This window comes from Schistocerca americana, chromosome 1, assembly GCF_021461395.2.
Source record: "Schistocerca americana isolate TAMUIC-IGC-003095 chromosome 1, iqSchAmer2.1, whole genome shotgun sequence".
NCBI lineage: Eukaryota > Metazoa > Arthropoda > Insecta > Orthoptera > Acrididae > Schistocerca > Schistocerca americana.
In genome coordinates this window covers 676,778,300-676,792,235 of record NC_060119.1, presented here as the reverse complement: position 1 = coordinate 676,792,235, position 13,936 = coordinate 676,778,300, and the positions used below count along the sequence as shown (strand labels likewise).

Here is a 13,936-nt window from a genome sequence, read left to right as displayed (position 1 = left end):
AATCTCAACCTGGTACCCGCCTTACCAACAATTAATTTTATATGATCATTCCACTTCAAATCGTTCCGCACGCATACTCCCAGATATTTTACAGAAGTAACTGCTACCAGTGTTTGTTATGCTATCATATAATCATACAATAAAGGATCCTTCTTTCTACGTATTTGCAATACATTACATTTGTCTATGTTAAGGGTCAGTTGCCACTCCCTGCACCAAGTGCCTATCCGCTGCAGATCTTCCTGCATTTCGCTACAATTTTCTAATGCTGCAACTTCTCTGTATACTACAGCATCATCCGCGAAAAGCCGCATGGAACTTCCGACACCATCTATTAGGTCATTTATATATATTGTGAAAAGCAATGGTCCCATAACACTCCCCTGTGGCACGCCAGAGGTTACTTTAACGTCTGTAGACGTCTCTCCATTGATAACAACATGCTGTGTTCTGTTTGCTAAAAACTCTTCATTCCAGCCACGCAGCTGGTCTGATATTCCGTAGGCTCTTACTTTGTTTATCAGGCGACAGTGCGGAACTGTATCGAACGCCTTTCAGAAGTCAAGGAAAATAGCATCTACCTGGGAGCCTGTATCTAATATTTTCTGGGTCTCATGAACAAATAAAGCGAGTTGGGTCTCACACAATCGCTGTTTCCGGAATCCATGTTGATTCCTACATAGTAGATTCTGGTTTTCCAAAAACGACATGATACTCGAGCAAAAAACATGTTCTAAAATTCTAAAACAGATCGACGTCAGAGACATAGGTCTATAGCTTTGCGCATCTGCTCGATGACCCTTCTTGAAGACTGGGACTACCTGTGCTCTTTTCCAATCATTTGGAACCTTCCGTTCCTCTAGAGACTTGCGGTACACGGCTGTTAGAAGGGGGGCAAGTTCTTTCGCGTACTCTGTGTAGAATCGAACTGGTATCCCGTGAGGTCCAGTGGACTTTACTCTGTTGACTGATTCCAGTTGCTTTTCTACTCCTTGGACACTTATTTCGATGTCAGCCATTTTTTTGTTTGTGCGAGGATTTAGAGAGGGAACTGCAGTGCGGTCTTCCTCTGTTTCAATTCCATCATCATCCCGGAGTGTCTGGATATGCTGTTTCGAGCCACTTACTGATTTAACGTAAGACCAGAACTTCCTAGGATTTTCTGTCAAGTCGGTACATAGAATTTTACTTTCGAATTCAATGAATGCTTCACGCATAGCCCTCCTTACGCTAACTTTGACATCGTTTAGCTTCTGTTTTTCTGAGAGGTTTTGACTGCGTTTAAACTTGGAGTGGAGCTCTCTTTGCTTTCGCAGTAGTTTCCTAACTTTGTTGTTGTACCACGGTGGGTTTTTCCCGTCCCTCACAGTTTTACTCGGCACGTACCTGTCTAAAACGCATTTTACGATTGCCTTGAACTTTTTCCATAAACACTCAACATTGTCAGTGTCGGAACAGAAATTTTTGTTTTGATCTGTTAGGTAGTCTGAAATCTGCCTTCTATTACTCTTGCTAAACAGATAAACCTTCCTCCCTTTTTTTATATTCCTATTAACTTCCATATTCAGGGATGCTGCAACGGCCTTATGATCACTGATTCCCTGTTCTGCACTTACAGAGTCGAAAAGTTCGGGTCTGTTTGTTATCAGTAGGTCCAAGATGTTATCTCCACGAGTCAGTTCTCTGTTTAATTGCTCGAGGTAATTTTCGGATAGTGCACTCAGTATAATGTCACTCGATGCTCTGTCCCTACCAACCGTCCTAAACATCTGAGTGTCCCAGTATATATCTGGTAAATTGAAATCTCCACCTAAGACTATAACATGCTGAGAAAATTTATGTGAAATGTATTCCAAATTTTCTCTCAGTTGTTCTGCCACTAATGCTGCTGAGTCGGGAGGTCGGTAAAAGGAGCCAATTATTAACTTAGCTCGGTTGTTGAGTGTAACCTCCACCCATAATAATTCGCAGGAACTATCCACTTCTACTTCAGTACAGGATAAACTATTACTAACAGCGACAAATACGCCACCACCGGTTGCATGCAATCTCTCCTTTCTAAACACCGTCCTGTGCCTTTGTAAAAATTTCGGCAGAATTTATCTCTGGCTTCAGCCAGCTTTCTGTACCTATAATGATTTCAGCTTCGGTGCTTTTTATCAGCGCTTGAAGTTCCGGTACTTTACCAATGCAGCTTCGACAGTTTACAATTACAATACCGATTGCTGCTTGGCTTCCGCATGTTCTGACTTTGACCCGCACCCTTTGAGGCTGTTGCCCTTTCTGTACTTGCCCGAGGCCATCTAACCTAAAAAACCACCCAGTCAACGCCACACAACCCCTGCTACCCGTGTAGCCGCTTGCTGCGTGTAGTGGACTCCTGACCTATCCAGCAGAACCCGAAACCCCACCAAACTATGGTGCAACCCCACCAAACTATGGTGAGGAATCTGCAGCCCACACGGTCGCAGAACCGTCTCAGCCTCTGATTCAGACCCTCCACTCGGCTCTGTACCGAAGGTCCGCAGTCAGTCCTGTCGACGATGCTGCAGATGGTGAGCTCTGCTTTCATCCCACTAGTGAGACTGGCAGTCTTCACCAAATCGGATAGCTGCCGGAAGCCAGAGAGGATTTCCTCCGATCCATAGCGACACACATCATTGGCGCCGACATGAGCGACCACCTGCATGGCATCCGGAAGGACCCTTTCCACATCTGGAATGACTCCCCCCGGTATGCACTCGGAGTGCACATTGGTTTTCTTCCCCTCTCTTGCTGCCATATCCCTAAGGGGCCCCATTATGTGCCTGACATTGGAGCTCCCAACTACCAGTAAGCCCACCTTCTGCGACCGCCCGGATCTTGCAGACTGAGGGGCAACCTCTGGAACATGACAAGCAGCCATGTCCGGCCGAAGATCAGTATCAGCCTGATACAGAGCCTGAAACTGGTTTGTCAGACAAACTGGAGAGGCCTTCCGTTCAGTCCTCCAGAATGTCTTTCGCCCCCTGCCACACCTCGAGACGACCTCCCACTCTACCACAGGTGAGGGATCAGCCTCAATGTGGGCAGTATCCCGGGCAGCCACAGTCGTAGTCCGGTCGGGGGATGTGTGGGACGAGCTGGCCGTCCCCGACAAACCCCCATCCGGACCCCCACAGTGATGCCCATTGGCAACAGCCTCAAGCTGTGTGACCGAAGCCAGCACTGACTGAAGCTGCGAACGAAGGGATGCCAACTCAGCCTGCATCCGAACACAGCAGTTGCAGTCCCTATCCATGCTAAAAAACTGTTGTGCAAAGAATGTCTGAACTAATCTACAGAGAGCACAAACAATTCGACACCAAATTTAAACGGTTATTAAAATACAAGATTGCCTAGTAAATGCAGTAATGCTGCTACTTGCGCACTGCTGACACACTGCTCGGTGACGAAAGGAAACTACGCGATTTTACACTATTCAGGTACTAAAATGCGATGCTACAACTCTCAAATACTATGATACCGAAATTTATGATTAAACAATGCAAATACCAAAAACACACAAAGAAATTAAGAACTAAACTATGTAACAAATACGTGAGCTAAGAGTATACGACTTGCTGCTGCAGCTGCTTATCCAACGGCGGCAGGGAGCGCACTGTTTTACCCCTTGTCAGTCGGAATCTTACAGCGAACCTTTTACTGAATGGAAATTTCTTTCCGCACTTTCTTCTCCTCATGATACGGCCCCTGGACCAGTCTCCATTCATAACCAACTGCTTCAACATGTCAGTGCTCCACAATGGCAACATCTTCTCCGGGTGTTTAACCGTATTTGGCTCCAGGGTGACTTCCCTTCTCAGTGGAGGGATAGCATCGTGGTTCCCGTCCTTAAGCCTGGTAAGAACCCCCTGTTTGTCAAAAGCTATTGGCCAGTTAGTCTGACAAATGTTGTTTGCAAGTTACTGGAACGGATGGTAGCCTGTCGGCTCAACTGGGTCCTCGAATCTCGGGATCTGTTGTCCCCTTACCAGAGTGGCTTCCGAGAGGGACGGTCTCCAATCGATCATTTACTTCGCTTGGGAATCCACAGTTCAGCAGGCTTTTTCCCAGCATTGCCATTTGGTTGCAGTATTTTTCGACCTTCGCAAGGCCTATGACATGGCTTGGCGCCATCACATCTTTCTTACACTTCATCAGTGGGGTCTTCGGGGCACACTCCCGATTTTTATCCACCAGTTCCTGTTTCATTGCTCGTTCAGGGTTCGGGTTGGTACTGTTTTTAGTTCTCCATGGACCTAGGAGAGTGACATCCCACAGGGTTTCGTATTGAGTGTACTCATTTTCCTTATTGCTGTAGATGGACTTGGGGCCTCTGTCGGTCCTTTGATCACTCCTGCTCTGTATGTGGATGATTTCTGCATTTGGGTTAGTTCCTCTTCAATGGCCTCTGCAGAGTGGCAGCTATACGGCATGCCTCTGCATGGACCCTCTCACATGGGTTTCAATTCTCTCCTTTAAAATTGTGGGTGGTCCACTTCTGTCGCCGTACTACGATACACCCCGATCCGGAGCTCTCTCTCAATGCACAACGATTACCTGTGGTCCCACAGTTTCGTTTCCTGGATCTTCCTTTTGACAATAAGCTCACTTGGCTGCCTCATATCAGACTTCTGAAGGTAGAATGCTTCCGTAAACTCAATGTCCTTCGCTTCCTTGCCCACACCTCTTGGGGTGCGGACCGCTCCGTCCTTTTCTGCCTTTATCGGGCTTTAGTGCTATCTCACTTGGACTGTGGTTGTCAAGTGTATGGTTCGGCTACTCCTTCCACACTGCACCTCCTGCATCCGGTCCACCATTGTGGTATCCGTTTGCCCAGCGGTGCCTTCCCTACTAGCCCTGTTGATAGTCTCCTGGTTGGAGCTGGGATCCTCCCCAATCCCCCCCGCCACCTCCCCCCCCCCCCCCCCCCTCTTTCTGTTCGGCTGTCACAGCTTCTGGTTTCTTATGCAATTGCTGTCCGTTCCTCTCCCGCTCATCCTTCCTATTGTAACCTGTTGCCAGACAATGGACGTCACCCACCTGATTCCTGCCGACAGGCGGGTTTACTGGTTGGGCTCCGCCTTGCATCTCTTTGCTGTGATTTTCAGCTTCCTTCTCTGTTCTGTCTCTCAAACTGTCTGAATGGGCCACATTTGAAACAAGGGACTGATGACCTTGCTGTTTGGTCCCTTCAACACGTCAACCAACCAACCTTCTCCATCCTTGTCAAATAAGAACTTGCTTTGTCTCTAATGATCTCATTTTTTAGCACTACATTAAACCCTAATCTCCTTTAAACTTGATGGTGTGGCGTGTGCTGATGGGATGGATGGTTGTTAAAGTGAAATGGTCATTAGCGGATGATCTCTGGGACACCTGCCTCACCTTGCAATTAGGGTTCCCAAATAAGTTGGACTTTCCCTGATTCTGTATGTATTTTCCTATCTGCTTTCAGAATGAACATGGATTTTGTTCACAACCAAGATCCTTCCAACCACTAAAAAGTGATTGACAGTGTAGTTCTCCAGAAGAATCAGCCTGATATTTAAAAAACAGAATGTAAGGTGGTACATTAGACAGCATCACCTTTATATCCAGAAAACCCTAGAATGTATAACTGTGATCCAAATTCAGTGAAATTGCTTTGGAATGGTGTACTGCTTATTAAAATGACAACCACTAAGTAAAGTGAATATACCAAATATAAAGAGTATGGACAATTGCCTATTCTGTTGGGGAAACACAATTCTCCAATGCAAATGAAGGTGTAGTCTCTCTACCCACCCAAGTGATAGTATACCCAGCTGTGACCTTATCAAGTATTCCAAGCTGCAGCACTCCGAAAGTAACTGAAATGAAATTGCCAGGACAGTGCGTGCATGCAAACAATTTGTTTCACTGTATGGAAGACAAAGTAAATACTCATAACTTTCTTAAGTTGGGCATTTAAGAGCCCATATTTACTAGACAATATTTTCCTGTTATGGTTTATACTACCTCCTCCCAAAATATGTAAAACTAAGAGCTTGCAGAGGAAGGGATTTGTTTCACAATTCAAAGATGAAGTACTGCTCACTGATCTTAAGGTATGCATTTTAGAGCCCATGTTTATGAGAGCTTTTTTACTTTGAATGATCATTCCTGTCATATCCTTGGATATTGACCATTCCTCGTGGGACACCTTGAAAAGTTTTTCTTGAGATGTTATCAAAAGTGTATTGTTTTCTTTGACTGAGCCACTCACAATATATATTACATTCTTTTATCTTTTGGTCATTTATCTTGGCTGGAATTTGTTGCTACATTCTCCTAACACTCTGAGGTCTTCAGATTGTTGGTGTCTATGATATTTGCAGAAATTTCTTAACACAAACATTTCCACATGCATGAGATTATTATGGCACAAGTATTTTTTTCATCAGCAGGCTTCATTGGATCAAGAGGACATAGAAAAACATAAATGAGCCTACTATGAAGGCTTTCATGGCCAGATGTCTTAGTTAATGGTTAGTTTTCTGGGTTGTATGACAGTGATCCAGGAGATTTTTCAGTTCCTGACATTTTGTCCAGAACTGCTGTGGACTACTTCGGAGGTGCTCCTGGCAATGCTGTGTCTTGCCGACTGATGAGTTGGACATCAGAGAGCAACATAAATACTGTCTGAAATGGGCTTGCCAAGTTTACATGTGATCAGTGAAGCTCAAACTTAACTTTAGATTGCACCTGTCAAGGATGAAAACTTACCTATCGATTCTACAGAGTCACTGTCCATATATTACTAAGTTTCGTGGCTTATTTTTTTCTGCTAAAATTACCCTATGCTTTCAATGTTTTCTCTATATAGCTGCGGATAATAGATCATCATTGTAGACAAAATTTTCGTTTCAGAAAACTTCACTTCATGATTTCCTGACTGTAAAGCATGCTCTGCTACAGCTGATTTTTTTCTGTTTTCCCTAGTCGGCAAAAGCTTTTATTTTCTTTCAGTCTCGTATTCACACTTATCTTGGTAGTTCGAATCTAGATCTTTCCACAAGTACATGGAATCTTACGTACCCCACTTGCCAACAGAGGAGGGCGTTTATTCTTTGCAGATCAGAGTGCTTGACATACCAGTATTTTCATAGTTGTTCTAAAAACCAGTCTGATATCATGTTTATATAAAATCTCTCTGGTCTGATCAGTTACTTTTTTTGATAAAGAGGGGAGAAACTGTGTTCTTCCATCGCTGTGTTTTGTTGTTGTCACCCTTTGATACATTGTTAGAATTCATGAAGTAAAGTTTTCTGCTACCAAAATTTTATCTACAATGACAAGCTATTATCCATGGCTATGCAAAGAAGCCACCAAACTATATAAGCATGGGGATAATTTTAACAGAAAAGAAGCAGCCATAAAACTTGATGATACATGGAGAGTGGCTTTGCAGCATCAACAGAAAAGTTTTTATCATTGACACGTGACAATCAGTAGTTAAGTTTTATCTCTAACAAGAATTATCTCTAGTGATTAAGTGTAAACTGTACCATATCCAGTTTATACAGTATTTACGTTACTCTCTAACATCCGACTCATCAGACAAGCAATATTCAGTGTCACCAGGAGCACCTGTGAAAATGTCCGGCAAGCCGTGGACAAAATTTCAGGAACCGAAAAGTTTCCTGGACCACAGCCATATAACGAAGAATACTCACCAGTAAATAGGTGAGACCATTCAATCTTAGTTTAAGTAGCACAAATGTTACATTTAAAATGTTAGGTTTTGTCACAGATTTCATTGACACACCTCTAAAGTTACACTTGAAATTTTTTGATAAGTGATATCAAGTTCCTGTAATGGCTATTCAGAACATATTCAAAACAAGTTGGAGAGGGAGAGTAGGTTTACTAAAGGTGAAAGGCAATTCAAGCTTTCCTTAAAGTTTTCACAATTTTTGTTCAAAAATTAGGCATTAATTATCAGTATAAAATGCTTGTTTTCAGAGTAATCCTGGGAAGATGCATGTTAAAATAGACAACTACTACTTTCCAGCTTGGAAGAGGATACCTTAAACCCGAGCTGTTCGGAGGCAGTCCAGGTTTGTAGCCGGGAAGTGTTTCGATACACTACAGCATTCGTCATTAACTTCATTAAGCTGGCCACATACCTGCAGCTACTGTCATCCCAGAGTAAGTAAATTTTGAGCAGACATTTCTTATTTGAGTACACTTGAACTGTTATTAAGAGCCGGCCGGAGTGGCCAAGCAGTTCTAGGCGCTACAGTTCTAGGCGCTACAGTCTGGAATTGCACGACTGCTACGGTCGCAGGTTCGAATCCTGCCTCGGGCATGGATGTGTGTGGTGTCCTTAGGTTAGTTAGGTTTAAGTAGTTCTAAGTTCTAGGGGACTGATGACCTCAGAAGTTAAGTCCCATAGTGCTCAGAGCCATTTTTGTTATTAAGAAAACATTTCATTTAGTTCATCTAAAGTATTTTACTGTTTGTATTCTTGTATTATAGATAAGAAGTTGTTTTGAACATTGTTCATTTTTGCATGTGCATTGAACTTTTTATTAAAATAATGACACTCTACAAACTCTTAAGAGCATGTGTTGTGTTTTAGCATACAGAAAAATAAAATTTACTTAAAATTCGAATGCCTTGTCACAGGTATTTCGGTAATCTTGTTCTGAAACAAAGCTTAAACTAGGGCCTCTTTGTACAGTAGTTTCTTGTCAGAGTCATGATAATATTTGTAATGCAAAAGGTACTGTTGCATAATCAAGGACTTGTAAATTAAAAGTAATAATGTAACACTCTGCTGGAAAATCTAGGACGTAATACAAACAGTGAAGTGAATGAACACAACCACATGCTATTGCCATAGTGAAGGCATTGAACAGTAGACTGGCATGTGAACAACAACTTGTTAAGTTGTTAATTATAGTTAATTATCAGACATCCTTCCTCCTGTGGGCCTATTCTTTTGTAAGTATATGTTGATTGAACATAGTAAATTATCAGGCATCCTTTCTCCTGTGGGCCTATTCTTTTGCAAGTATACCGTATTTACTCGAATGTAAGCCGCACTCGAATCTAAGCCACACCTGAAAAATTAGACTCGAAAACAAAGAAAAAAATTTTCCCCGAATCTAAGCTGCACCTGAAACTTGAGATTAGAAATTCTAGGGGAGAGAAAAGTTTTAGGCCGCACCTCTAAATCGAAACAAAGTTGGTCCATTGTAATATGTGAGACAATTTAGGTCGAATGAAAGATGATACAGCTACAGTAGTTTGGTTCGAGTCGTAAGGTTAGCAGTTAAGCTTTACCAGGTAGCCATTGCTATGCGTCAGGTGCTCCATCCGTATTTATATGGGTACCCTTCCTTTTTTACGTGCTTCGTCTGGTTTGAACTGACTGCCTATTTTTCTTTGATCTGGTAAGTGCAATTCTCTTTGTTATAGGTATTTACGTCACTCTAAGCTGAAAATGCATTACTGTACTGTTTTATGCATTGTTTGTTGCATTCTGATAGTGAGTGTTTACGGTCTATCGCCACTCGCAGCATGGCTTGCTTTCGTGCATGCTACTGCCGCTTACAATTAGAGAGAGAGAGAGAGAGAGAGAGAGAGAGAGAGAGAGAGAGGAATCGTCTCATTAGCGAAACAATGGCAAGAGACTGCTATTTCTTGTTACTTACACTGTTGCTTTCTTTGATAATGACCAACAAGAACCAAATAATAGACTGCGTATGATAGAAGATATTCTGAACGAGAGTTTAGCGAAGATAATGAAAATAATGAGCAAATGGCTCAATGACATTTATGTGCTTTTTTATGATAGTGTCCGACAGCACTAGTGAGAATTTATACGTTATTATGTTGGCAAAGTATCACACTGTAGAAGTATCTTTATTGGGTGCTAGAGTAAGAGAGAATCAGAATCAGTGACATAGCAGATGAGATACTTCATTGCTGAGTACAAAAAATATGACTCAAACAACAGAAAGTCCAGGTTGGAATATCAACAATTATGGAAAGGTTAGATTACTACTCACTGTAAAGATGGAAAGTTGACTTACAGACATGCGCAGAGAAAAAGACTGTTACACATTTAGCTATCTGGTGCCTGCTGCAACTCATCATGTTATCTTTACACTGCGTAAATAACTATGAGTTAATGAGAAGAAAGGTGTTTGCAAGTAACAAATGAATGGCAACCATTGAAGCCTACTTTTGGACTACAGTTCATATCTTCCCAGCCACAGCCAGGCAGTTGTGCTCATGAGATGCAGAATAAGTTGTTATGCCATGATTCACAGTTACCACCAGACTGCAGCAGTGCATGAAATGTAATGGTTTATTAACCCTGTTATAACCATGTGCATTTTGTTTGGTAGCAAGAGGGCAGCCCCAAATTTTCTGAGAGTTTGCCATAAATTTTCTGACAACATAATATTCCACAAATTTTAAAATGTTGTGTGAATCAGACCTCTGCTGTAATCTGTTTGGGTGGGACAGGAGCGGAGGGGTAACTTCAGAGTACAGCAATCATTAGCTCGTCCCATTTTCAACAACTAATGAGCCAGTCACATTAATCTGCAGTGATATTTTATCTTTCATCCCTTGTGAGCTTTACCATATTTTACATTGAGCATTTATTGAAGCATATGTAACACCAAGCCTTTTAACAAATGTTATTTATATTCTTTTGTGAGTAACTAGTCACATATGCACGTTGTGATATTAACCATTTTAGTAGTAAACTTGCTCTTTTATAAAGATACATTGGTCCTTCACAAACTCAGTTTTAAGTCCTTTCTCATAGTACCATGTTCACTTTAACTGCTTTTTGTCATTCATAAACCTACTCTTCAATATTATCCGAAATGGAATACTGTGAAATGATTTCAACACGTAGAACACGGGCACTGGAATGAGGCCTTCCTTGTTCTCCTAAGCACTGGAACTGCCAGATGTTCTCTAAAACCTGGAACATCATCGTAAGATTGTTATGAGGAATAAATTTCTACATTTTACATTATGTAGAATTATATTTATATTCAGCAAGGACACTGATAATCATGCTATTGAGCACCCTGAGGGAGAGGGGGAGACAGAGACAGGCTGCTACTGTCTACCTGAGGCCTGGGGAAGCAATGTAGAAAAAGAAGTAAATGTAAATATTACAGTAATTGCTTCAATTCTTGAGGAATGCTGGAAATATGCATTTATATCTAATAGTGGGTTGGTTGGTTTTGTGGTTGTGTGGTGATTCAAGGACCAAATGAAGGCGTCAACAGTCAATCATTCACTAAACAAGTCCTTAGAGAATGACATTGCTAACAAGAAGTAAAAGCAGTCTAAGCAAGTTGCCAGACTGTGTGAAAAATAATAGGGCAGGGACATGCAGAGCATTTACAATGCTAAGAATTAAAAGCACTTTCTGTAAATGTATCAAGATGTTCAAAATTGGACAGATGTGTATGCCAGAGACTGATGAAAGCCACTCGGGGATCATATGCAGTAAATCTGAAAAACTAAGAGCTTAGTGATGGATATGAAATGTACAGCATGTTATCTCACATTCTTACAGGCTGTAAATTCTTATTTTCCTGTAGATTTGGTATTTCACTTTTCATTTCTATTGTTAACTACTAAATTGTGACAGTGTTAAGCAGAAGTCGTATCTTCTATGCTCCCAGATAATATTAATTTTTGCTGGAGTGTACCACTCTTTTGCTTAGACAATACAATATCTTTTTTAATAAATTTGAACAAATTTAGTCTGAAAATAAACTCGTCTAACTGAGACATCATTTATAGTGAATAAATGACCAAAAATATAAAAAAGCATAATTACATTTATATTTAGCAAGGGCACTGATGATTATGCCATTGAACACCCTAAAATCACCACCACCACCACCACCACCACGTTCTAGAGAGAGAGAGAGAGAGAGAGAGAGAGAGAGAGAGAGAGAGAGAGGGGTGGGGGGGAGGGAGGGAGGGAGGGAATCTTCGATATATACAGGGTGTTCCACCTACACTTTTCACCACCAATATCTCTGGAACCACAATAGGTATTGGCAAACTGCTTTCATGATTATGAATGTACAGCAGGGGCTCACAAAAGTAAATACTATGAGAATTTCTAAACTGTGTGCAAATATTGGTTTCAACACAAACTTATCCTTTCTTTTAAGTGGACACCCCATAACTGAGCAAGGTGGCTCAGTGGTTAGCACATTGGATTCGCATTTGGGAGGACAAAGTTCAAACTCACATCTGGCCACCCTGATTTAGGTTCTCTGCGGTTTCCTAAATCACTTCAGGCAAATGCTAGGATGGTTCCTTTGAAAGGGCGCAGCCGACATCCTTCCCCATCCTTTCTTAATCCAATGGGACCGATGACCTCACTTTGGTCCCCTCCCCCAAATCAACCCACCAATTGATGACACCCCACACTATTCCATCTGCAATAACAACATAAGAAACCACACTAATAATGGTGTTGTTTGCATCGCAATATGTCAGTTACATTGTGCGAAACCAGAACACGAAGTTGATGCATGAAATGAACAAAATGTACTGCTATTGCACTTCCCGCAACACGAACGTGACCCGCATGTTGCTTGTAATCACGTTGTGATTGACGTACATATTCTTACTTTCGATTGCACACCGGCATACATTTTGTGTATTACAGAGAAGACCTAGGTTTGTTTCGTAGGTACTACTGTACGTTTATGTATGCGTTGCACCATCTGCAATGGCTCAGATGTGTGACAGTCATTAAAGATGTCCAGTACATGTTCTGTACATGGCATGTACCATTGTGTAATTGATGTACAGCTACATACAAGTAGCATGTATCCCTTTGACAGCCATTAATTTTGTTTACTCTGATGGTTGTTATCAGTATTTCGTTACCATTATGTCCATTGTAGTACTGTCAAAAAGTTTAATAAAGCATGTACAAGTAAACCGTGTCCTTGTTTTCATTCTGGTTGAGTGGACATCTGTATGTTTCCCAGGCCGCGTGCTAACAGTGTATATAGCTATACAAAAGTACAGTGTTTGTTGCATCCGAATATGTCAATTAAGTCGCGATTACGAGCAACGTGCAGGGCACTCTTGCACCGCAGGATGTGCAATAGCGGCGCGTTTCATTCATTTCACGTGCCAATTTCTGAGGATTGAACTTTCTTATTGCAATGCAACCAACACCATTACTATTCTGATTTCTCGTGTTATTGATTGCATATGGGATAATATGGGGTGTACATAAAAAAGAAAAAACACACATACACATTTAACGGAAGCTTAGAAACAGTCAGTGGGAAGCTTTTCACAAACCAAACAGTAATCTCCAAAAAATCGAGCAATATTAAGAACAATTACACGACTCTGATGAAACAGATGTGGCTAGTATAGGTGAAATGACACAAGCTTTTAAGTGGGGGATTACAAGCGACGAGAGTAGTGGTCATTTAGCTGTTTTTAATGCAGAGGAAGTTTTTGAGTTGGGCACAAAGTAGCCATCCAACAATTCATTCGTACCATATGGTCCCCCAAAGAAATTTCATCCCTAATTCTGGAATATCATTGGATCAACTTTTACTGAGATTTTAACTGAAACAATGAGAGGGGGCTGTTACCACAGAGTTCAAAGTAGGAAAAAATGTTCTTGTGTCAAAGGGAGAAGGTCAGAACAAAATAGGTAACTTACATCCAACAACTTTATTAAATTTTGGTTTTAGAAAAATTTTCAGAGGAGTTAACAATAGAATGATGCCTCTACTTGTGAAAATGATGAAGCAGCCTCAATCCTACCGTCCTGGAGACTCTATCATTACATCAATCAGAGACTATCGAGATGATGTAAGTAGCTGCAAGTAACTAAAATAAAATGTGCTATGCTCTTTGTTGA

At 41.5% G+C, this 13,936-nt stretch overlaps 1 protein-coding gene across 2 annotated transcripts in view; it reads left to right on the top strand.

Moving 5' to 3' along the window:
• LOC124608747 (protein phosphatase 1 regulatory subunit 21) overlaps window positions 1-13,936 on the top strand; it is a 201,304-nt gene that overhangs the window by 139,139 nt on the left and 48,229 nt on the right. For both annotated transcript variants that reach the window (XM_047140013.1, XM_047140012.1), the window contains exon 8: window positions 8,057-8,193. In XM_047140013.1, the coding sequence (XP_046995969.1) occupies window positions 8,057-8,193 (137 nt within the window). The remainder of the gene's footprint in view (window positions 1-8,056; window positions 8,194-13,936) is intronic.